The sequence below is a fragment of the Oncorhynchus keta genome, chromosome 37 (genome assembly GCF_023373465.1).
Source record: "Oncorhynchus keta strain PuntledgeMale-10-30-2019 chromosome 37, Oket_V2, whole genome shotgun sequence".
Taxonomy (NCBI): Eukaryota; Metazoa; Chordata; class Actinopteri; order Salmoniformes; family Salmonidae; genus Oncorhynchus; species Oncorhynchus keta.
Genome location: NC_068457.1, coordinates 12,122,018 through 12,147,805, shown reverse-complemented (window position 1 = coordinate 12,147,805; position 25,788 = coordinate 12,122,018). Strand labels below are relative to the sequence as shown.

Here is a 25,788-nt window from a genome sequence, read left to right as displayed (position 1 = left end):
CTGCTCCAACTGTTTTCAAGTTGCTTATGGTTCCATTTCAAATAAATCAGTGCTCTCAGGTTGCAACAGTATAATTCTTCCAGTGCAGGATGGACACAATGGACTCTGATCTGATCCATGGTCACTGACCACCAACTCTTACAAGGATTGGGTTTACGCTATATTGCTTGTGTTCTCCAGCTCTTCGTCACTTTCAGAAGCTACACAAAATAACAATCCATCCTGTTAATGTTAGATTGATATAATTTGCGAAAGCATACATCTCGTATAACTTTGTGACTTGCTCCATTTGCTTGTCAGTAGTAGGCTAGTCCCCCTCTGAACGTTGAGACTGGGCTGGAGAGAGGGGATTTGGAAGGGTGGATATGATAGAACCATTTTTAATGAAGTTGACTCAATGCCAGCATGGCAGGGTTGACGAGAGGGTCCTGTCAACACAGTCTGTGGATGGAATGTGATATTCTTCTAAACTGATGAACTATGGAAAGTGAACTGTTATTAAAATATACTTCACTAATGAGACATTAAGTCTGTAACATGTTCTTTTATCCACATAACTATCAGACAGCATCCCTTGACTGGGCCCCTTTTCCCCTGCCAACACTATCTGTGTGCAATTGTTTTCTTATACTCTTCACTTGAGAAATGTTAACAGTCCCAAAATCTCAATTTGCCCCAGTAAGTTATAGCTGTTTTATTAATGATGTATAAACTACTTATTAACACCTTTAATTAAACATTCCTGTTGCGTGATTCAGGTGGAGGAGGGCAGCAAGGCGGCGACCGTCAGCCTGCAGGTGGGAGATGAGATCGTCAACATCAACACAGTTCCCATCAGTGGATCCAGACAGGAGGCCATCTGTCTGGTCAAAAGCTCCCACAAGACCCTCGCCCTGGTCGTCAGAAGGTGGGCTGTGAGCTGCAACTAAATTGCCCTTACACCCAGGCACAATACATTTCTATTGAATTGAATATGACAGACATTGAATAAGAATAGAGTATGTGTCAATGGGTACTATCGTAGAGTGATTGTTGCGTACCATCTCTCCCATTGTGCTGAGAAGAAGTGCCCTGTGTTTAAAATTGTATACATTAAACTTACTGATGGATCTACATTAATATATTGTTTTATCCAAAACTGGCACACAATACCAAATGCAGCACACAAGAGTTGGACATATCAGGAATAACGTTTTTTTGTACAAATGACTTTCACTCTGGACTCAAGTGTCTGCAAAGTGTCAAACAAGCTAACCTTAACCCACAAAGACACTATCTTGGAAACGAGGAGTCCTGGGTAATGTAGTCGGTGCATTCAGAAAGGGAATTTCAGATCCAGCTGGAGGTGTATCAGTTCACCCACTTTGACCTTCTGGGATTAAACGTAAAGCAACGAGGCTGCAGTTGTAATTGGTGCTACAGTCACACATTGCCCTTTGTTAGGGAATTGTTAACAGGTGGGAATATTTTATGTACAGTACCAGTCAAAAGTTTAGACACACCTACTCATTCCATGGGTTTCCTTTATTTGTACTATTTTCTACATTGTAGAATAATAGTGAAGACATCTCAACTATGAAATGACACATTTGGAATCATTTAGTAACCAAAAAAGTGTTAAACAAATCAATATATTTTAGATTCTTCTAAGTAGCCACCCTTTGCCTTGATGACAGCTTGGCACACTCTTGGCATTCTCTCAACCAGCTTCACCTGGAATGTTTTTCCAACATTCTTGAAGGAGTTCCTTGTTGGCTGCTTTTCCTTCACTCTGTGGTCCAACTCATTCCAAACCATCTAAATTGGGTTGAGATCAGGTGATTGTGGAGGCCAGGTCATCTGATGCAGCACTCCATCATTATCCTAATTTGTCAAATAGCCCATACTCAGCCTGGAGGTGTGTTTTGGGTCATTGTCCTGTTGAAAAACAAACGATAGTCCCACTAAGCCCAAACCAACTTTTGACTAGTACTGTATTTGTGAAGACAATGTTTATGGCCTCAGGGACTGCATATTGGTGCAACTCTAACCACTGACATGCAGAGACAGGACTGTCATTATACTAGACACATGTCATTTATAGAATATTGCTTGGTCATAAAGTACAGTGTACCTTAGTTTGAGCTGGAAGAGTGGAATGCTAACTGATCGTTACTAAACCACGAAGGGCAGGGCCACAGCTTGTTATGGTTACATTAGGACTAGGTACGAACTTCACTTTTCTTTTTTTTTTACACTCTTTCATCCGTGATATTTACTAGGCTTAGTAAAGAAGTGTGAAGGTACATTTTTTACAGATATCTATGATATCTACCCAACAGGGAAGGGATGCAGTACATGCCTTTTAAATTATGTGAGCAAACTAACCTCTTCACACAACAGTGAGAGAAAGCCAATGTAGAGAACATTGAAGACCGCCCTATAGGGGAAGGAATGCTCTGAACTTCGTGGCGTGTTCATAAAACACATTCTCACACATTCTCTGGTAGGTGTGAAAGTGTCAATGCCAGCAAATATCTCCTTCGTTCATTTACGACTAGACTGCTCAATAGCGAATGGGAGGCTTAGAGCACGGGGTGGGATGTGATGTGTGTTATCTCATTGTGGCTCAGTTGGTAGAGCTTGGCACTTGCAACGCCAGGGTTGGGGGTTTGATTCCCATGGGGGACAAGTACACACAAAATATGATATGACTTACTTACTGTAAGTCGCTCTGGATAAGAACATCTGCTAAATGACTTAAGTGTAAAATGTATTGTCTGATCTCCAAACGCTGTTAAACAACCACCGATGGGTGACATGTGAAGAAGGAAAAGCAGATACACGGTTTAAAGCTGTGGGAGGTTGGGTGGAGGTGTCTAGGCCTGTGAGAGTGTACATCTAGTAGTGTTGTCACCAGAATGTTGACTTCCATACTAGGCTTAGTATCACAATACTCGATACTAGTGGTGTGCTGACCTGGCCATACTCATTCCTAATCGTATCTGTAAATTGACAGTTAATCGGCAAAAACGGAAGTGTTTTAATATGCCTAGGTATTTTGACATCTACTTATCTCCCTGGACGTTTATAGACCAATCAAGTGTGTCTGTTTCCTCAACTTGCAACAGGCAGAAAAGTTTGCTGTCACTCAGTCAGAGAATGCGCATTGGCGGTTCATCTTTTTTCTCCAACCCTCGGCCGCTTGTTAGATATTATGCACATTGATAGCTTGCTGGCTAGCAAACGTCCTCGACCATCTTATTCATCATAGTAGCAGGCAAACAGGAGGCAGCAGCAATCTAAATGATCAGACCGGAACATGCGAGGAGAAGTGATCAGATGAAATTATGAAGTGGAGCGAGTTAATGGAGAAATACAGATTCACTCTATCCAATCAGAGCAACAGGATCAAAGTACAAATATGATTTTTCAACGCCGATACGGATTATTGGAGGACCAAAAAAAAGCAGATACCGATTAATCGGACGATTTAAAAAAAAAATATATATATATATATATATATGTAACTTTTTTTTTAATAGAGAAAAATATATATATTTTAAAATAAATAAATAATACAATTAATTAATTCATTTGAATTTTATTTATTTGTAATAATGACAATTACAACAATACTGAATGAACACTTATTTTAACTTAATATAATACATCAATAAAATCAATTTAGCCTCATTTAAATAATGAAACATGTTCAATTTGGTTTAAATAATGCAAAAACAAAGTGTTGGAGAAGAAAGTAAAAGTGCAATATGTGCCATGTAAAAAAGCTAACGTTTAAAGTCCTTGCTCAGAACATGAGAACATATGAAAACTGGTGGTTCTTTTTAACATGAGTCTTCAATATTCACAGGTAAGAAGTTTTAGGTTGTAGTTATTATGGGCATTATAGGACTATTTCCATTTGTATTTCATATACCTTTGACTACTGGATGTTCTTATAGGCACTTTAGTATTGCCAGTGTAACAGTATATCTTCCGTCCCTCTCCTCACACCTACCTGGGCTCGAACCAGGAACACATCGACAACAACCACCCTCGAAGCATCGTCACCCATCGCTCCACAAAAGCCGCGGCCCTTGCAGAGCAAGGGGAACAACTACTCCAAGTCTCAGAGCGAGTGAAGTCACAGATTGAAACGCTATTAGCGCGCACCCCGCTAACTAGCTAGCCATTTCACATCGGTTACACCAGCCTAATCTCGGGAGTTGATAGGCTTGAAGTCATAAACAGCTCAATGCTTGAAGCATTGTGAAGAGCTGCTGGCAAACGCACGAAAGTGCTGTTTGAATGAATGCTTACGAGCCTGCTGCTGCCTACCATCGCTCAGTGAGACTGCTCTATCATAGACTTAATTATAACATAATAACACACAGAAATACGAGCCTTTGGTCATTAATATGGTCGAATCCGGAAACTATCATTTCGAAAACAACGTTTATTCTTTCAGTGAAAAACAGAACCGTTCCGTATTTTATCTAACGAGTGGCATCCCTAAGTCTAAATATTGCAGGTACTTTCGACAACCTTCAATGTTATGTCATAATTATATACAATTCTGGCAAATTAATAACGGTCTTTGTTAGGAATAAATGGACTTCACACAGTTCGCAACAAGCCAGGCAGCCCAAACTGCTGCATATACCCTGACTGCTTGCACGGAACGCAAGAGAAGTGACACAATTTCTCTAATTATAAGAAATTCATGTTAGCAGGCAATATTAACTAAATATGCAGGTTTAAAAATATATACTTGTGTATTGATTTTAAGAAAGGCATTGATGTTTATGGTTAGGTTTGGTGCAACGACCGTGCTAAATCATCACCCATTTGGCGAAGTAGACTGTGATTCGATGAGAAATGAACAGACACCGCATCGATTATATGCAACGCAGGACACACTAGATAACTACACATGGTTGATATTACTAGTTTAACTCGGGATTATGTGAAGATTGATTTTAAAAAAAATAAGTTTAATGCCAACTAGCAACTTACCTTGGCTTCTTGCTGCCCTCGCGTAACAGGTAGTCAGCCTGCCACGCAGGCTCCTCATGGAGTGCAATGTAAGGCAGTTGGTTTGAGCGTTGGACTAGTAACCGGAAGGTTGCAAAAACGAGGTTAAGGTAAGGTAAAAAGGTACAAATCTGTCGTTCTGCCCCTGAACAAGGCAGTTAACCCACTATTCCTAGGCCGCCATTGAAAATAAGAATGTGTTCTTAACTGACTTGCCTAGTTAAATAAAGATAAATAAAGGCCAAATTGGTGTTCAAAAATACTAATTAATCGGCCATTCCGATTAATCGGTCGACCTTTACTTCACAGACAGGCAAACTAGCCAGTTGAGTTATTTAGACCACCGAGCACCTTGCACTTAATTGAAAGATGCGTGCTGCCACCCAAATATATATATTTAGATCACGGATAATAACAAAAAATACTGGGATCATAATTGTATCAGGAACATTTCCCATATCTGTTGCTATACTCATTTTGTCCGACTACTCGGCACAACCCTACTCTATACTATCATGATACTCTATACCAGAACAATTCCAAAACAATACCACTTTTAAAAAATTTTAAACAAGCTATTTTAGCCAAAGTCACAGAATTGTCAATTTTCCAGAGACTGCCATGTATGCATTAATTAATAAATTATACAATAATTACAATCAATTTGACTTTGTCTGACAACATAGCAACTTATTTGAATGGAAAATCTCTTGATAAACTGGGCAAATCCAGATTTAGCTTGTTATGGCTGATTTCGTCAGGCTACAGATGACAATCTGTTTCCCTTCCATTTATTGTGCTGATGAACAACATTTGCATCGAAGTGACTTATTTTATTAAAGTCTCTTTAACCAGTAATGACGTCAGTCATTGGGCAAGAGTGGGGGCGGCCATCAGAGCCCTATTCTCTCTCTCACACACACACATGCCACAAACATTTAAGTTTTGGTGGCAATCTGCTTTGAAATCGGCATATTTTGCATTATGATTCCTCAAACAAAGGACCAGAGAGCAGTGAATTGACGTTAGCTTCAGCTGTAAGCTAGAAAGTGTAGTTATCCGTCAAAGCTGGGAGCTACTGGTTTCTTCTTGCATTGTAGTGTTGTAGCCTGTATGGAGATTGTTTTGTGAATCAGTTATTAACGGTTTCAACATGCCGTGTCACATTATTTAAGTGTGTTAACTTCTATGCATCATGAGTGGGGAGCTAACATGAGCTAACATTCCAGACTCCCAGTGCAGGCTATAGAGCAGACACGGTGGGCTCGCGTTTTAAAGGCGTCTGCATGCTTCACAGCCGAAACTTCGGCAAGTTCTTATTTAAATTGTTTTTTAAAGGCCGTTCGGTGCACAACATTTTTTTCTGGAGGCAAGTTCGGAGCTGAAGTCTACGCCCCTTCGTTGGCGATTGGTCAACTGTAGGGATTCTTCAATAACGTCTTCGAATAACAACAAAGAGAGATGACTCGTTTTCATGCAAATTATTTCACAGAAAAATATATGTAAAATTGCGCGACAAAGCTCTCTTTGGACCCCCCAATCAAATGAATTACATTTCTGCCGTCTCAAAATTGAGAAACAGTACTATTGTCGCTTTTTTTCTATTCTTTTAAGGGTGTATGCTAGCACACTCTCGTTTGGTTTGGCTGTGCTGATCTTTGACAGAAGTACCGAAAAGAACAAATTCTAGTACCAAACCATTTTTCATGTTCTAATATTGAAAAAGTACATAACTTTCAGTACACCATGCAACACTATCTAGTGCCTTGGAGTGTATATTTACACTAGAAAAGCCAGACTTTTACGGCCTCAGTGTTGTGGTTTTTCTCATGCTCCTCTGGCTGTCTGTCTGGGATTGTATCCCAAATGGCAACCTATTCTATAGTGCAATACTTTTAACGAGGGCCTATAGGGCTCTGGTCAAAAGTAGTGCACTATATAGGGAATAGGGTGTAATTTGGAATGCAACTAGGTTGTACACAGAAGAAATATACTGCCCATGTCATGACTTAGGCAGGGGGGCTGCATGTTCTTTAGAGACTGACTGGGCCTCCCTTCTCATTGGCTGACGAAGACAATGGACCCATTCTCCAGACTTCTCTCTCTCTCTGTGTCATGGTTGTTATTTCAGGTTAGATAATGACTCTTAAATGGCACAGAGGAGGATCTGGGGTGTAGGGGGCGAGGGTAGGGGCAGAGAGAGCGAGATATATGCCAAGTTTCGAAACATGGGAGACCTTTAGCCCACTTTACCTCGACTCTCTGTCATCATCAGACATCACTCTGTCCAGAGACACCCATCGGTTCTGTTTCCCGTATGCTTCTTACACTTTTAAATCCCATTGACAGACCCTTGATCATTGACTTTCAGCTCCGACTGCCCCACAACAGGTCAAACCCTTCCTCATTATGACTCATTCATCACTCAGGAATGTTACCCTTTCAATGCCAAGGTTTTCTGAAATGACTTGACAATTGAAAGTAAACCTCAGTTTACGTAAATCAATGATGTTACTTGCGCACATCTCAAGAACCATAGCGTCATTTGAGGCTGTCCTCTAGTTTATCAGTCGACCACAAACGTGTGTGTGATACACTAGCTAGCCTATGACACCATTAGAGACGGGACCACCGAACAAAAGGGGAACCATTTTCCATGTGAGTGCACCCTGTCAATCACACAAAGAGGGCCAGTTAGGGCCATTGTTTGGGGAGCCAGGGCCAACCAGCGCTCTGTCCCAGGGGCTTTGTCTGAATTCCAGGTTCCTGGCTGGCTGGTCTAGCTGCCTGGCTGTGGCTGTGTCGTTGACTGTCCCTGATGTAGATAGCCCGAGACAGCTGGTGGTGGTAGGGGACTGTCACCACTCAACAGGCAGGGCCCCTGTGTGTGAAAAGACCACTGTGTGTGTGAATAGACCATGGCCAAACTGCCAACCCGCTGCGCTTTGGCACCACCAGTAACTAGCTAATGACCATATGCTGGTCTAGAAGGCATGCAGAGTATTCTTAGGTGAATTATTTGTGAACCCCCTCTGGATTTGAATGGGGGCCAATGATGGATCAACCCTGATTTTTATTTAGGCATCCAGTATTGAATTTCCTCAATCAGACGTTCACACCTCTGTGTTGTATTCCGCTGTTAATGTGATTTCATCTCTCCGGGCTCTGGTCTTCCACACTCCCTGCTGCTAACCAGAACAAACAACTGCAGAAAAGATGGGATCAGTAGATGAGGCACAACAACATGCCATCTAGTGGACGAAATTGCTTTTTTGTATGTAATATAAGCCTAGTGAATTCACGTAACTCCCAGTGCTCTATGAAAATCTGAATGTTTTTTTTATGTTGTCGAATTTCTCTCTGGGGTTTTTGTGTTCTTATAAACATGTTTTTTTCTATTCGTGTGTTGTAGTATAGTAGGCCACACTTGAGGCATAGACTTGCATAAAAATTATAAAAAAATATAATCTGAATCCAATTAAATATGTTTACAGTAATTTAGTATAAACTCATGCCTCATAACATCATACAAGGTCCCTGCTGACTGGCTCCGGAGTCTTAATGCCTGAATCCTATTACAATTTGTAAAGCCACAGGCATGGACTCACTCTGCTTAGAGAGAGGGCAAAGTAGTAAACAATGTAAAAAATCTTATGCAAATCCTATACGAACCAGTGTAAAATAATATGCTTTATTTCTGGTGTAGACTCCATAGTTTGGAGTATCTGGATAGATCGTCTTTTACTGTATTAACTCTCCTTTTTTTATTTTTTTAAATGTGTTGTAGATTTAGCCTCCCCCCGCTTGGTTTGGAAAGTGGAATGTTCCATGTTGCCTAGGTGAGTTGACATTGCTAGTTGGGATAGGTTGTCTCACTAGAGCTCATTGTTTTCATTAGCTCTGCTTTGGGAAGGCAGTGTAGTCAAATGAGGACAGCCAGGCTCTGAGGGTGGTTGCTAATTGTATCTCCCTTAATATGCCTGGATTGAGGGTAGGAATTCACTGAAGACATCATTTCAGGTATGCTTTCCTGTTATTCACTTTAGTGATAAAGAGTTATCTTGAAGTGATACTCACAGGACAAGGAGGGCACTGAACCTTTATCTGCTGTAAAGATAATCTTTTAGGACTCTTAGTGTTTCAAAAATAGTCATTTTTGGTGGTGTATCTTGCTGCACAATGACCATTGTCCGTATTGTTTTATTCTGGCCATGTCACACCTAGTTTTGTCTTCTTCCGTGATCAGATTTGAAAACGGGGTTGCTGACAGCCAAAATAAAACAAAGGCACGTCTTTTCAACTTTTCCTCAACTTTTAATTGAATTGGGCTGTGTGGTTAAATGGTCCTTCAGGGGGTATTGTATAGTCAACCTAAACATGTGAGGAGGGAGAGGAAGATCCTATAGTGTTTACTCTTGTCAGGCAGGAAGTCTCCCATCCTCATGCAAAGCCCTGGATTAACACTGAACCATTAACGTGACAGTGAGGGCCTCCCCTCCCCTCTACCTCCACTCCCACACAAAGACAAACTGTTCTACTCTAGAGTAAGAATTTACTCTGAGACAGACACTTGACATATTTGGGGGTGACTTTATCAGATCAGATGTCTTTTATAGAATGAGGGTAAAGAGGACTGACCGTCGTCCCTCTGCCACATGCTATAGCCACTATTTTACAGGCTGGTATCTGAACCCTGTAGGAGCAGAACGGCATGTAACGTGGGTGTGGAGCCTGATGCCGAGGTCTCCTCTCTGTATCCAGCCGTTAGCCGATAAGCCCAGCAGTGATTATACAGGCACTTTTTTTCTATTGTGTTGCTTGTTTCATTCAGCCCCCATTTTTAAAAAGCAGGCGCCAGGCAGTGGGGCTCAGTGGACCTGGGCATAGCAGGGCACATTGCCTGATTCTGTTTGGGTTTGGTTCTTCTGTCCAGCGAGGTGGTGATTCAACAGTTCTATGTCCTTTATTAGAGTCTCTGGTTCTTCACTGGTTATCTGAACCAGTCGTAAAATAGCTCTTCTCTTAGAAATGTTTGCTGTTATTTTAAATGGGGATCGATTTATATAATAATAATAATATATGCCATTTAGCTGACGCTTTTATCCAAAGCGACTTACAGTCATGTGTGCATACATTCTACGTATGGGTGGTCTCGGGAATCGAACCCACTACCCTGGCGTTACAAGCGCCATGCTCTACCAACTGAGCTACAGAAGGACCACTTCCAGGATTTGTGTCTAGGGACTTGCAGTGTTTGGTTTACATGCATCAACCGCCAACCCCTCGCCATTCTGGAATGTAATGGTGGAGTACCTGTCAATGATGCTTGTTCTTTGACTGCAGGACTAAATCATCTCCGCTCGACATCTGTATCAAGTTGCTGTGTTTTCCACCATGACTGATATCATTCGGATAGAGAAGTCAAGTAGTTTAGTTATCTTGGCCTTGTCTTTCGGCCATCAGGGCAATTGCGGTGTTCACTAACGAGAGAGTACGATCAGTTGTTTTTCTATGTTCTTCTCTCCATTGTCAGCTGACCTATGACTCCGTTAATCAAGTGGAGATCTCTGTCTCGTCACTACGATAAAGTGCACATCCCAACGCCAACTGTGTGGTGCGCAATGGTTGGTTGCCAATGACCTGTTTTTGTGATGCTTTCTTCAAATCGGCTTTACAGATTCCTCTGGAATGGGAACTGTTTAAAACGAATCTACATGTCCAAGTGAACTGCAATTAGGTGAAACCCTGTTGATTGTCTCATGCCAGGATTCCGTGCGTGACTGATATCGAGTGTGTGTGCTGACTGACCATGGGCCGTGAGCCAATGAGAAAGCCCCATCGACTGATCTACAGCAAGGACACTGGGCATGACAATAACCCTGGCCCCTCCCCTCCCGAGGTAAATCCCCACAATCCCCTAGGAAATATCCCATTGACGACAACACTGGGAGGACACAAACTTGTTGGAGCCACACCAAGATGAAGTGTCGGTCAGTGTGTGTGTGAAGAGCAGGGTAGAAGAGCTCTCAATCTCTGTGTTTGGACTGATGCAGCAGAAGTTATGGATGTGGAGAATTCCATTGCACAGATAGCTCCTTTGCCAAAGAAGCTGTAAAATCTGACCAGGGTCTGTAGAAGTGCCTTGTCAATCATTGAAGTGTCTCAAAGGAATGCACGGCGTAGAAAGGCTCTGAGGAGAGGAGCAGTCATTTTCAGCCTGCTTTATCAGTGCTCTCTGAGACGTTATTTGCTGAAAGAGAACTTGACAACAAAAGAGTGCATCTGAAATGCCACAGCAAGATTGATAATTCTTTGGTAAGTTTTCTTTGATTTCTTCTTATTAAGCTCATTGAACTTCCCTCTCTCAATGCTGTGTCAACTCCATGCCGAGCAACTTAACATTTTAGTTTCAATAAATCTCTTAGTTTGAAATGCTAATTCCCTCCATGTGTATTTACAAAGCTTTCCTTTTGATTTATTCCGTTTTTATCTACGCCTACAGTTTAGGTTACACTTTTCACACGTGCTGCCCGCATAGTCTAGATATTCACACCCAATTGGGTCAGTTTCACTACTGTTTGTTTTCGAATGTGGTTTTCACTGAAACCGGAGGAGGATTTTCTGAAACTAGCCCCAACGTCTCCACCCCCCCCCTCTGGGTAGCTGTGGCAGTTCAGCTGTAACCCTGACAATAAGGACTCCTGACTAGAAAGCCATTTGCATTTCTATTGTAAGCTCTGTAGGGGTCTGCTAGGGCAGCATACCACTCTCAGGACCACTGACTGACTGGAGGAGGAAGGGAGGGGGTGTGTGTCAATGTGCGTGCGTGCCTACGTGGTCTGTCTTAGTGTGTGTGTGACGCTCTCTGTCTTTATGCTTCTTCTTATTGAGGAGGAGAGCTTCTCAGATTGCCCTCAGCCTCCCTCCCATAAATTAGCTTGACTCCATGAGCCAAGTGCCTGAACTTTTGGAAGATTGCCAATGTTGATGGCCCACTTCAGAATGAGCTCCTGTGGGGCTGACTGCCAATCAAAATGGATCTTCACATTCCTTTGGCCCCATGATGGAATGTAGGAGTCTTGTATCGTAGATCAGAGAGGTTAAGGATTTGAGTGGGTGGTTCTTAGCCTTATGCTTATACAGTATCTGTAGTCCAAAATGTGTTTGTCTTAGTACATTCTGGTCGTGCCAACTGGGTGTTTGTCAGGGGGAAGAAAAGGGACTGAAAATGCCCTGTTTGACCATACCTGGGTTCAAATACTATTTAATATAATTTCACATTCATTATCTGGGCTTGCCTGAGCATTCCCGGTGCAATGGAACCAATGAATAGCTGTAAAAGTGCAAATCCCACCCACCCAGCACTCCAGGCAGGCTGAAGCAAACACTAAATGTATTTGAAATATTTCAAATAAGATTTGAACCCAGGTTTGTGTTGAACAGACGCCAGCTTGGACATAGTGGGAAACCACTGATCTCATCTTTCTAACTGATTCAAAAGGCTAAGCCCCCGACAACACCATGTTGTTTACACTCAAGGGATCTCTCTCTGTCTGTCGTCGTACAGCAGTGGGATGACCCCCAGACAGACCATGTTAAAGGTAATTTCTATTCTGTCTCAGTGTTCTTCTAAATAACAGATATTTCTCATAGATTGCTACTGCAATGGTGGTTTCCTCTTGCATTTGAGGACTGATTCATCGAACCTCTTAGATTTGACCTAATGAACTACTGATTATGAAGGTCTGTCACCCGTGTTACATACCATACAATGAATATAAAGTATACATCTCTTATTGGCCAGAAGGGGGTGCACTGTTCTCGTTGGTCAGTCGCTGACAGTATACTGAGGATCTTCTGTCCTTTGTAGCTCAATTTGTAGGCCAGTATGAAAATGTATGTACTCACTATTGTAAGCCGCTCTGAATGAGAGCGTCTGCTGAATGACTAAAATGATAGTGACCTGGAATTCTTACAACATTTGATGTGTTCCTCTGCTGCATGCCCAGGAAAATGAAAATGGTGGATATTGTCTCACATACCACCACGCCGTCAGAATCAGAAACTGACAAACGTGTGGCCAGGAACTTTCTCACCAAGATATTACGAAGCTCTATGAGGTATTGTGGAATAGCAACCTCCTCCAGTACACTAGCTATCCCAAACCGATTCTTCAGTGATCCCTTGTGACATTCAATGTTTGAACCCAATCCCACTCTGGGTGACATCGACAACATTGCATCCTGCTTCCAACATTACGTGGCGTATAGTACTGTAGTTGTCTGTGGTCCTTGTGCATGTGTCATATTTGTTCAGTGGACGCTTCACTTTGTATCTGTCTAGGTCTATATTTCATTATTTTGGTTCATATCTTCTACACAATGGATGTAAAACAATTATAAAAAAAAAAAAATCCACATCAGATTAGTTTTTTTGTAGTGTATTTTACATTGGTTTATTTTACTGAATTAGATATTTTTGTTACCTCTCTCCAACATGCATATCAGGAAGAACCGCTTCAAGGGGTGAGACTGAAATGAGAAAGAATAGTTTTTTTCTTTTACCTTCTATTTTTAATTAGTTGCATTTCAATAACATACTTTCCTTAACCTTCTCTCTGTAGGAGGAATGAACCCGTCTCCCGGCCCCATTCATGGCACTCCTCCAAGTTCACAGAAGACCACCCCGAACCCACAGAGAGTCACAACGAGCCTCCACCTGCACCCCCACCTGTGTGGCAGGTCAAACATGAAGTCAGGTGAGCTGCTGGAAGAATCTATGACCGCCTTCTCCTAGTGTCAATGTTACTCAGGCACTGCCCATTAGGGTCGTCACAGTTCCTAGAGAATGTGTCTGCGCTACATTCAGAGAGTTTATGGTTACTCCATCTCCTCAGAGGTAGGGGCAGCCATTATTCTCATGGGGTTCTCATTTCCACTCATTGTATACAAAATATACAAGTAGGTCGGTTATCAAAGAACAAGAAAACACTGAATAAAGGCATAATAAATGGTTAATAATACCTAATAGATATCTAACTTAGCTACTGCTAACCAGATTATTAACACAATTCCTTGTATTGATTTCAAGTGCATCCACAAAAGACCTTTCCAGCTGCGCGGACCACGACTCGAATCTACGCCAGTTATCTAGCCAGTTCAGCTCCGTGGGGAATATGGAGAGAGTAGAGCGTCCCTCACACCCCTACCCACCAGGATGCCTCTCCCCCAGCAGGTACCACCGCAGCACTGAGCCTCTCTCTGGGGGTGGAGTGTCTGGTGGGAAGAGGGAATCAGCCTTCAGCTGCCTGTCCTCTACCAGCCCTCCCCCGGAGCCTGCTCTGGCCCTCACCAACACTGAGGCGACTGAGGGCAGCGTGTTCTATAAGGGGGTCCAGACTCAGACCAGTGAGGTCGGAAGGCAGGGTGAGCAGCGCCACAGCCGGTACCTCCAGCTGCCCCAGGGGGACGGAGGCTCCGAGAGCCCCAGGACAGTCCCAGAGGAGCAGCCTGGCTCCCGCTACTCCAGCTCAGGCTCTGGCAGGTCGCACATAGGCCCTGTGTGGCACGTCCCAGAGAGGAGGAAGGTAGCAGCCCCCCTCTCTCCTCCTCCTCCTCCCCTGCGCAATGACAGCTTTGCTGCCACCAAGGTGTACCCTGCCTACACAGAGGGGCCTGGAGCTCCACCACAGGCCCTAGAGAACAGCAGCTACAGGGCCCGGAGCAACCATATCTCTCACAATGAGAATGGGCCAGACCCCAGGTGCAGTTACAACCCTCCACCTCACAATACAGACTTCCTCCACCCAAACATAGCTGCAGGTGCACCTGACTACAACCACAACCAGCTCAGCAACCCAAACAAACTGTTCTCGCTGTCTAGCCAAGACGTGAGACAGAGTCAGTCTCCCTTCGCTTGCCTGCCCAACCATCAGCGGCAGTACAGCGATGAAAGCACTTTCTACCTGCAGACCAGATCCGCCCCACATCCACCGAAGCCGCAGAGCGTCGGAAGCTACTACCACAGCCTCCAGGAGCTCCCTACCAACCGGAGTAACAGTAGGAACCACGTGAGGTCCTCCACGTCCCTGTCCACCTCGACCATCGACCAGAACTATGACGGCGGAGGACACATCAGGTACTACTGCATCACAACCAAGCAGCCAGCCCAGCCAGAGACTCGTGTTAGACAGAGCAAATCAGAGGTCTGGATGGCTGACATGGAGCTAGCTAAGGGCTCAAACGACAGGGGCTCCACAAGTTCCTCCCACAAGACCAACAAGGTCAAGTATCATCCTCAGCCGCCTTACGCCAACAGCAAAGAGCGGAACGGAAATGTCAAAGCGGCCAACGTTCTGCTTTACAAACACACAGCCTCTAATTCCTCATCTGGTAAACCTACTACTGAGGAGAGTCAGAGGAGGAGCGAGTGCCAGAGACCTACAGAGGCCCAGCTTAGAAGCTCTTACTCTCCCAGTCCGCCCAAGGACCACAAGGCGGCACCTCTGAGAGAAGACCCTTGGGTCTCTCAGGAGAACCATAAGATCTCTTCTCAAAAGACACCCATTCTCCACAGTCTGGCTCAGGGGAGTAGAAGCCTAGCCCAGGAGATTAGGAGCCCAATGCTTCATTCTCTAGCCCAGGAGATTAGGAGCCCAATGCTTCATTCTCTAGCCCAGGAGATTAGGAGCCCAATGCTTCATTCTCTAGCCCAGGAGAGTAGGATCCTGGTGGAGAAGATTCACTCCGCTACGGCACCACCACCATCCAACGGCGGGGGAGACACCAACCACGCCATACAGGAGGCTTTAACAAACAACACGGCAACGGGCAAACTGGCGAGACGCAGCGACCGATACGCCACCACCCTCCGCAACGAGATCCAGCTAAAGAGGGCCCAGCTGCAGAAAAGCCGGAGCGCTGCCACCCTGACCTGCCCCAGCGAGATGGAGGAGCCAGAGGAGGAGGCAGACCCGGGGGGGTGGAAGTCCACCTCCTCCGACGGCTCCTTTTCCTCCTCCTACAAGGACCACCTCAAGGAGGCTCAGGCGAGGGTCCTGCAGGCCACGTCCTTTAGGAGGAGAGACCTAGAACCTCCCGGGTCAGGGTCGGAGGCTCAGTTAACCAAACCCAACTCACACATTGTCTCCCGCATTGGCGGCCGCAAACGTTTCCCTCTGAACAAGAGGGTCCACTCGTTCTCCGAGCCAGACAAGATCAACAAGCTGGGAGTGGAGGGTGAGGGAGAACATCCTGTTGGAACAGCACAGCCGTTTGTAGATCGACAGAAGGTCTTTGAAATGGCTGCTAAACCTGCCTTCTGCAGACCCATCTCAACCATCCACAAGTCAGGCCAGCAGAGCTCCAGCACCACCTCCGGCACTTTGGAGCACGGAGAGGGCAAGGCCAGAGGGAGAGCCCACTCAGGAGAATCTCAGGAGAAATACCCAGACCCCCTCAGCCCCGCAGGCAGACAGGCCCTACTGGAGCAGCAGAGGCTGGGGACCTTCACCGAGTACCAGGTTACCTGGAACATGCAGAGGAAGGCTTCAGACACAAAGACCCAGGGGAGGTACCACTCTGCTGACGACATCCTGGACCAGGGAACAGAGGAGACGCCTGTCTGTGTCCATGAGAGGTCCAGATCGTCTCCCTCACAAGACTTCTACAGACAGGTGAGGGTTTCCATCGAGTGATTCTTAGTGTCGCGGTAGTGAAGTGATCTGCATGACTTCCTTTTTGCGTCAGCACAGACATGCATGAGTTTGTTTAAAGATATAAAAGTCCACGTGGTATCGTCTAAACATTAAACCAGCTGGCCAGAGTGCTGTTTTAGCAGAAGGTTATATTATGGCAATTCAGTGTATTCTTCATTTACTTTCAGAAGATCCCTGTGCCATGGAGAGAGACTGTTGAAATTCTGGACCATAGACAGGACCAGCAAGGAGGCAGTTCCACCACCAGGTGAGCATTCCACATGATTCTCTTCTCGACTCTAGTTTCTGATCTCAGATCCTATCCACCTATTGTTGGAACACATTTCAAGGTGATCGTTCTCTGTTGACGGTGCAGTAACATACACTCACATGTACATGAGTGTGTGCTACAGTATAATAACAATATCAGTTTGAGTTAGGGAGAGTGGGGAGCATGCCAGTTCAGACCAGGTGTAGTTATCAGGGTTTTGGAGGGAACTTCCCTGCCCAGGTAAAGCTGCAGGTAAAAGTGTAAACCAATCCTGTTTCAGGCTATCACATTCAACTCCGGTCTCAGGTTGTAAAAACACTCGCTGCTCCCTGGGCGTTATTACAGAGATTAGTTGATCTTTTAATTTACTTTATTTTATTGTACAGTAAGTGCTGAATTTGTGAATAAATCAATTCAGAAAGGCCTCTGCTCCTCATTTCAGTTGAATATGTGCTTAGTGTGAGTATGTTGTCTTATATTCGCCTCTCCTGTTCTGTTTGCCAGAGGGCCGAGCGAGAGCCAAGAGCAGCCAGCCCAGCTCCACCACTTTCCACAGCCTCCACAACCGTCTATTCCAAGACTGACCGACACAGAGCCACACAGCAGCAGAGACGTGGCCGCCCCCCTCCCTCTCCCTCACCCCTCTGACCACAGATACAAATGTGACTCTGCGGACCCCGGCCACAACCTCTCCGCGTACCCTTCCAACCACACCCACAGCTCTGTGTCTGAGCAACCACTACCACCTCCAACGGCGGCTCCCAAGCCCCAGAATACAGGCCTCATCATCATGCCACAGTGGCCTCTCCTAGGCCTGGAAACCCCCTCAACCACATCCTCCACATACGGACTGTCTTCCCAGGAATTCCTGCCTGGCCCTTGCACCCATCAGGCTGAACCATCATCCAGCAGCAGCTGCTCCTCCCATGGCACAGAGCTGGATCCTGCCCCAAACCAAGCCTGCTCCACCCAGCTCCCCTCTCCCTCCCCTGGGAGAACCGCTGGACTGGGCACGGAGGAGGGAGCAGCTGATTCAACACTAGATCCGCCACCCTCCCCCTCTTCCCACTCTCCTTTATTCTCCTACCAGCCTGCCAGTCTGACGGTTCCCTCCTCAGGTGGGACTAGTTCTCCCTCTCCTCAGTTTGCTCCACAGAGGTTGACGGACCAGCCCCCTGTCTCTGTGTCTGTGCAGGATGAAGCCCAGAGCAGGTAAGCGCTAAGCAGCTTAACTGGCGTTCTTATGCCCGTCTCCTCAGCTCCCTCTCAACCTACTGTACAGCCTTACGTAACAAACTGGGGATTGTTGCCCTGTCCTGTGTTGCTTTACTTACAGTAAGTAAGCCTTGTCCGAGCCAGGACGGCCCCTAGTTGCAGGAACCTCTCTCCTGATTCTGTAGCGCGAGGCAGCGCGATTTGAAGTCTCATGTCTTTGTCGTAGTAGATGAGGCTATGATAGAGGAGGCTATGGTAGATTGTTTGGAATTACATGGTATGATGTGCCACAGACCAGAATGCAGAATGGTTTTCCTATGATCCATTTCCCAATGATTTGGTTTCAGTTGCTCAGCATTGGGGCACACACAGTATTCTTGCTACAGTAGCCAGGACATTAAGCCTGGAGACAGAAGGCTGTCATCTTATTTGGTCATATGATTGACTGACTGCATGACCTTTGAGTCGACGGCACCGTTCCATCCCTCTAATTACCAGTGACTCAACCTGTCCACTGTCAGTCAGTAACATGGACTGTAAGCTTGTATGTGGTAGATGTCACTCGCTCCTGACATAAAATCCTATTTCTGTTTCAGTAAACTGAGCTGTAAAGGAGACTAAAGGTTAAAGAATGTGTTCATAACAATCATTTGTGTCATTTTTAAGTGACAACATCTATCACTCATTTTTCTCATAATACATTTGATAGCTGTAAGTTAAGACTAGTTACCGTTGTCTCTACAGGCCAGAGAACAGGACCAACGCTGTGATGGAGATGAGCAGTGTAGGGAAGAAGGTCCCTGTGAAGATCGTCCATGCTGAGAGCAGCACAGAGAGGGAGAGCCGCCAGTACCTGCTGCACAGCGAGAGAAATGGGGCCCCTGGAGTTTCAGAGGGGCCCGACTTTCCCCCGCCCTTACCGACCAGCCTGCCCTCCCCTGAGCCGCAGCCCTACTCCCTGTTCCGTGCCTACACCCCCTACACACGCCATGGGCCCCAGAGTCCACCCAGGGACCCAACCCTCACTGTAGCCCCTGAAGAGGCCCTGTCCCTTGGGCGGTGTCAGACCAACGGGACGGCGGTACCGGAGGGGCCATGTCCCCAGCAGCCTCAGAAGAGTAACTCGGAGGAAGATGTGAAGAGAGAGGAGCTGGCCAGAGACATCATGGACAAGGATAAGTCCCTGGTGGACATCTTGGACCAGAGTAAGATGAAGACCACCATGGATCTGATGGGGGGGATCTTCCCCCAGGGGGAGCAGATCTTGGATGGGGGGCACCAGAGGAGGAAAGTCTCCCCCAAACAGTGTTTGCCGCCCAGGGGCACAGATGACAGGTGAGCTGACTGGGAATGGGATCTGGCAGTGCAGAATTATAACATTTATGAACAAATTAACTGAGCATTTACTGGTAGTCATAACATCATCTAGATAATCACACATGGTACTGTGTATTTTTGTTGTAATTGCGTTTTTATCAGACTGACTTCCTCTCCCACTTCAGAGGTGTTTGTTCAGATGAGTTTAAAAAAAAAAAAATTATGGTGTTGTGTTTTTGTATTTCTTTCTGTTGAGAGGATGAGTAGAGGGAAATGTATACATGACAAAAACACTTTATTTCAGTTCTAAACACTTTACACAGATGCCCCCTGTTGGCGCTTTATTAAACCACAGACTGAATACAATGGAAGAGGGGCACAGACCTTCCATTTTACCTACAATTTGAACCGACCTCTTTGAGATTTTAGAACTGTAGGAGTTGCTCTGGCCCCGTCGATACTGAGCTGTCACCTACTGCATTTCACATGACATCCTATTGCCTACTTTCTTCTCAGTAGTATTGCACTACATAGGGAATATACAGTACTAATAACCAGAGTTCTATACTGGGTAGTGTGGCATACAGCAGGTCAGCCACCAGGGGGAGACTCGTCGAGGCCTGGTAACAGATGGAGTATACATCACGAGGCGATGGCTCCATCTGCTGGACGTGCCAGGTCTCGACGGGCTCTCCGGCCAGGACTAATTGGGGCTGATTGGGAGCTGGTGAGTAATCAAGGGCGGATTTCTCACCAGCTGTGCGAGGCCCATAAAGCTGCCAGAAGGGCAGCATATAGGGAGGGAGGGAGGGAGGGGGTGACTGACTGACTGACTCCCTCCCTCCCTCCCTCCCGTGTTATTGTTGACAGTTGAGGTAACAAGATGGAGTTGAGTTTTGTGCCCGACAGGATACAGCCAGACTCAGAACCCCGATGATGCTATCCCGGAGAGGATCTCATGGGGGAGACCTATCCTTTTCTTTTTGATCTATTATTTAAATAAACTCTTGAAACTGAGCTAATCCTTCTCTGTCTGGTCTGGGTAAACGTCTTGACCAAACCCCCTTGTCTGCCACAGTAGTTTGGCTCCTGGATGCTGATTGGCTAAAACAGAATTCCCGACGTGTGTATCAGATAATAATGGCGCAAAACGACTTTTATATTTATGTTGGTAACCGGTTTATAATAGCAATAAGGCACCTCTGGAGTATATGGCCAATATACCACGGCTAAGGGCTGTATCCGGGGACTCCGCTTCGTGTTGTGCTTAAGAACAGCCCTTAGGCGTGGTATATTAGCCATATACCATATATCCTTGGGCCTTATTGGTTAAATAACCCTCTGCTTTCTGTCTCCATCCCTTCTAGGAGAGAGGAGGGGGGCGTGTCTGCTGCCACAGGGGCCCTGGTGACCAGCTCCACCTACTACAGTACATCTGCCCCCAAGGCTGAGCTGCTCAACAAGATGAAGGACATGCAGGAGGAGGAGCTGGAGGAAGACTCCGAGGACGAACTGGACATCGACCTGGCCAGCAAGAAGGTACAGAGACACAGCGTAGTATACTGACCCTGTAAAACCGGTTTCTCCAACCCAGTTCCTGGAGAGCTATCCTCCGGTAGGGTTTTGCACCAACCCCAGTTGTAAACTAACCTGATTTCATCTAATCAACAAGCTAATTGTTGAATCAGGTCTGCTAGATTAAGGTTGGAGTGAGAACCTAGAGGACAGTAGCTGTCCAGGAACAAGATTGAAGAGCCCTGCTCTAAAACCACACATTTCACTGCAGCTGTCTGGTGTATGTGACAATAAATATAAAATATATTATTATTACTGACTGTTTCATGCCATATCAATCACTGATCATCAATCCAGCTCCTGGAGAGTCACAGGACTGCAGATTTCGTCGTAATACCCGATTCAACTGATCTTCATCACTTTGATTAGTTGAATGCTGAGCCAAGACAAAAACCTGCTGTTCTGCAGTTCTCCAGGACCCGGATTTGGGAATAATGCAGACCTGTCAACATGCATGCATTTTGCTTACCAACTATGCAATTACCTGTCCATGTACACGGGTATGAGATCGAAGTTAAAAGTATGCAGAAATGAATAGGGCCTGATTTTATACATTTGAATAAAAGTAAATCTAACATCCCGATTCTCGAGCTGCAACACACAGACATGTACAGAGTTTGTGTCAACAGACATGGAGATGAATACATCATTATTGGACGTAGCTACCTGGTGTCTGCCTCTCCTGTTTGTTGTGATGCTGAGTTTGAAGACTGTCAGCTGTACGTAAACACATGGACAAATCCCTTTTCGACTCTGTGTGTTGTGGGAAGGTGAACACTAATTGTTTCAAGCTAACGTTAGTGAACATAAGATGGATGTTCAGTGGGCTGTGAAGTGTCAGCAGTTCATTTGCTAGTGAAAGAAATTAAATGCAAATACGACAAATAACTGGTCACATTTGTGCGAGCGTGATGTACATTTAGTACTGCGTCCCATTAGTTGTATTTTCCACGTAACATGACGAGGATCACGCAACCTGATAGACTGTAATTATGATCCACGTCACAAAGAGCATTACAAAAGTATTATCAAAATAAATATAAACATCTTGGCACTAAATCAAATTTTATTTGTCACATACACATGGTTAGCAGATGTTAATGCGAGTGTAGCGAAATGCTTGTGCTTCTAGTTCCGACAATGCAGTAATAACCAACGAGTAATCTAACCTAACAGTTCCACAACTACTACCTTATACACACAAGTGTAAGGGGATAAAGAATATGTACATAAAGATATATGAATGAGTGATGGTACAGAACGGCATAGGCAAGATGCAGTAGATGGTATCGAGTACAGTATATACATATGAGATGAGTAATGTAGGGTATATAAACAAAGTGGCATAGTTTAAAGTGGCTAGTGATACATGTATTACATAAAGATGCAGTTGTAACGGCTCTCTTCTATCTCCTCCTCTGACGAAGAGGTGGAACAAGGATCGGACCAAAATGCAGCGTGATGATGATTCATGATATATTTTAATGAAGGAATAACTATACATTTTATTTATTTATTTCACCTTTATTTAACCAGGTAGGCAAGTTGAGAACAAGTTCTCATTTACAATTGCGACCTGGCCAAGATAAAGCAAAGCAGTTTGACAGATACAACGACACAGAGTTACACATGTAGTAAAACAAACATACAGTCAATAATACAGTATAAACAAGTCTATATACAATGTGAGCAAATTAGGTGAGAAGGGAGGTAAAGGCAAAAAAGGCCATGGTGGCAAAGTAAATACAATATAGCAAGTAAAACACTGGAATGGTAGTTTTGCAATGGAAGAATGTGCAAAGTAGAAATAAAAATAATGGGGTGCAAAGGAGCAAAATAAATAAATAAATTAATTAAATACAGTTGGGAAAGAGGTAGTTGTTTGGGCTAAATTATAGGTGGGCTATGTACAGGTGCAGTAATCTGTAAGATGCTCTGACAGTTGGTGCTTAAAGCTAGTGAGGGAGATAAGTGTTTCCAGTTTCAGAGATTTTTGTAGTTCGTTCCAGACATTGGCAGCAGAGAACTAACTGTAAGGAGAGGCGGCCAAAGAAAGAATTGGTTTTAGGGGTGACTAGAGAGATGTACCTGCTGGAGTGTGTGCTACAGGTGGGAGATGCTATGGTGACCAGCGAGCTGAGATAAGGGGGGACTTTACCTAGCAGGGTCTTGTAGATGACATGGAGCCAGTGGGTTTGGCGACGAGTATGAAGCGAGGGCCAGCCAACGAGAGCGTACAGGTCGCAATGGTGGGTAGTATATGGGGATTTGGTGACAAAACGGATTGCACTGTGATAGACTGCATCCAATTTGTTGAGTAGGGTATTGGAGGCTATTTTGTAAATGACATCGCCAAAGTCGAGGATTGGTAGGATGGTCAGTTTTACAAGGGTATGTTTGGCAGCATGAGTGAAGGATGCTTTGTTGCGAAATAGGAAGCCAATTCTAGATTTAACTTTGGATTGGAGATGTTTGATATGGGTCTGGAAGGAGAGTTTACAGTCTAACCAGACACCTAAGTATTTGTAGTTGTCCACGTATTCTAAGTCAGAGCCGTCCAGAGTAGTGATGTTGGACAGGCGGGTAGGTGCAGGTAGCGATCGGTTGAAGAGCATGCATTTAGTTTTACTTGTATGTAAGAGCAATTGGAGGCCACGGAAGGAGAGTTGTATGGCATTGAAGCTTGCCTGGAGGGTTGTTAAGTGTCCAAAGAAGGGCCGGAAGTATACAGAATGGTGTCGTCTGCGTAGGGGTGGATCAGGGACTCACCAGCAGCAAGAGCGACCTCATTGATGTATACAGAGAAGAGAGTCGGTCCAAGAATTGAACCCTGTGGCACCCCCATAGACTGCCAGAGGTCCGGACAGCAGACCCTCCGATTTGACACAATGAACTCTATCAGAGAAGTAGTTGGTGAACCAGGCGAGGCAATCATTTGAGAAACCAAGGCTGTCGAGTCTGCCGATGAGGATGTGGTGGTTGACAGAGTCGAAAGCCTTGGCCAGATCAATGAATACGGCTGCACAGTAATGTTTCTTATTGATGGCGGTTAAGATATCGTTTAGGACCTTGAGCGTGGCTGAGGTGCACCCATGACCAGCTCTGAAACCAGATTGCATAGCAGAGAAGGTATGGTGAGATTCGAAATGGTCGGTAATCTGTTTGTTGACTTGGCCCCCCTTTGAAGAAGACCTTTCCAGAAGGAGGAGAGATTGAACAGGTATCCTGTCAGAAATTTTTAGGAAAGGGTCCAGGTGGTAGGAGGTGTTCTTATTCTCCATGGACTTTACAGTGTCCCAGAACTTTTTGAGTTAGTGTTGCAGGGGAAGCAAACTTTCTGTTAGTGTTGCAGGAAGCAAATTGAAAAAGCTAGCCTTGGCTTTTCTAACTGCCTGTGTATAACGGTTTCTAGCTTCCCTGAACAGCTGCATATCACGGGGGCTGTTCGATGCTAATGCAGAACGCCATAGGATGTTTTTGTGTTGGTTAAGGGCAGTCAGGTCTGGGGAGAACCAAGGGCTATATCTGTTCCTGGTTCTAAATTTCTTGAAAGGGACATGTTTATTTAAGATGGTTAGGAAGGCATTTTAAAAAAATATCCAGGCATCCTCTACTGACGGGATGAGATCAATATCCTTCCAGGATACCCCGGCCAGGTCGATTAGAAAGGCCTGCTCGCTGAAGTGTTTCAGGGAGCGTTTTACAGTGATGAGTGGAGGTCGTTTGACCGCTGACCCATTACGGATGCAGGCAATGAGGCAGTGATCGCTGAGATCTTGGTTGAAGACAGCAGAGGTGTATTTAGAGGGGAAGTTGGTTAGGATGGGTGGTCCCGGTCCTTCTGTAGCTCAGTTGGTAGAGCATGGCGCTTGTAACGCCAGGGTAGTGGGTTCGATTCCCGGGACCACCCATACGTAGAATGTATGCACACATGACTGTAAGTCGCTTTGGATAAAAGCGTCTGCTAAATGGCATATATTATATTATTATATATATTAGGATGATATCTATGAGGGTGCCCATGTTTAAGGCTTTGGGGGGGGTACCTGGTAGGTTCATTGATAATTTGAGTGAGATTGAGGGCATCAAGTTTAGATTGTAGGATGGCTGGGGTGTTAAGCATGTTCCAGTTTAGGTCGCCTAGCAGCACGAGCTCTGAAGATAGATGGGGGGCAATCAGTTCACATATGGTGTCCAGAGCACAGCTGGGGGCAGAGGGTGGTCTATAGCAGGCGGCAACGGTGAGAGACTTGTTTTTAGAGAGGTGGATTTTTAAAAGTAGAAGTTCAAATTGTTTGGGTACAGACCTGGATAGTAGGACAGAACTCTGCAGGCTATCTTTGCAGTAGATTGCAACACCGCCCCCTTTGGCAGTTCTATCTTGTCTGAAAATGTTGTAATTTGGAATTAAAATGTCAGAATTTCTGGTGGTCTTCCTAAGCCAGGATTCAGACACAGCTAGAACATCCGGGTTGGCAGAGTGTGCTAAAGCAGTGCATACATGCAGAAACTACAAAAACGATGAAATTAAATAATGAAAACCGAAACAGCCCTATCTGGTGCAAAGACAGGAACAATCACCCACGAAACACTCACAGAATATGGCTGCCTAAATATGGCTCCCAATCAGAGACAACGAAAATCACCTGCCTCTGATTAAGAACTGCCTCAAGGCAACCATAGACTTTCCTAGACAACC

The 25,788-nt window shown here is 45.1% G+C and overlaps 1 protein-coding gene across 8 annotated transcripts in view; it reads left to right on the top strand.

The window, feature by feature from the left end:
- The window catches only part of LOC118370211 (protein Shroom2), a 30,818-nt gene that overhangs the window by 2,014 nt on the left and 3,016 nt on the right, over positions 1–25,788 (top strand). Inside the window, exons 2-10 of one of the 8 annotated variants that reach the window (XM_052499149.1) lie at positions 759–907; positions 13,026–13,136; positions 13,524–13,541; positions 13,640–13,774; positions 14,107–16,690; positions 16,903–16,979; positions 17,487–18,194; positions 18,942–19,532; positions 20,882–21,053. In XM_052499149.1, coding sequence (XP_052355109.1) covers positions 759–907; positions 13,026–13,136; positions 13,524–13,541; positions 13,640–13,774; positions 14,107–16,690; positions 16,903–16,979; positions 17,487–18,194; positions 18,942–19,532; positions 20,882–21,053 — 4,545 coding nt within the window. The other 7 variants (XM_052499148.1, XM_035755091.2, XM_035755099.2 and 4 more) reach the window with 7 other exon arrangements.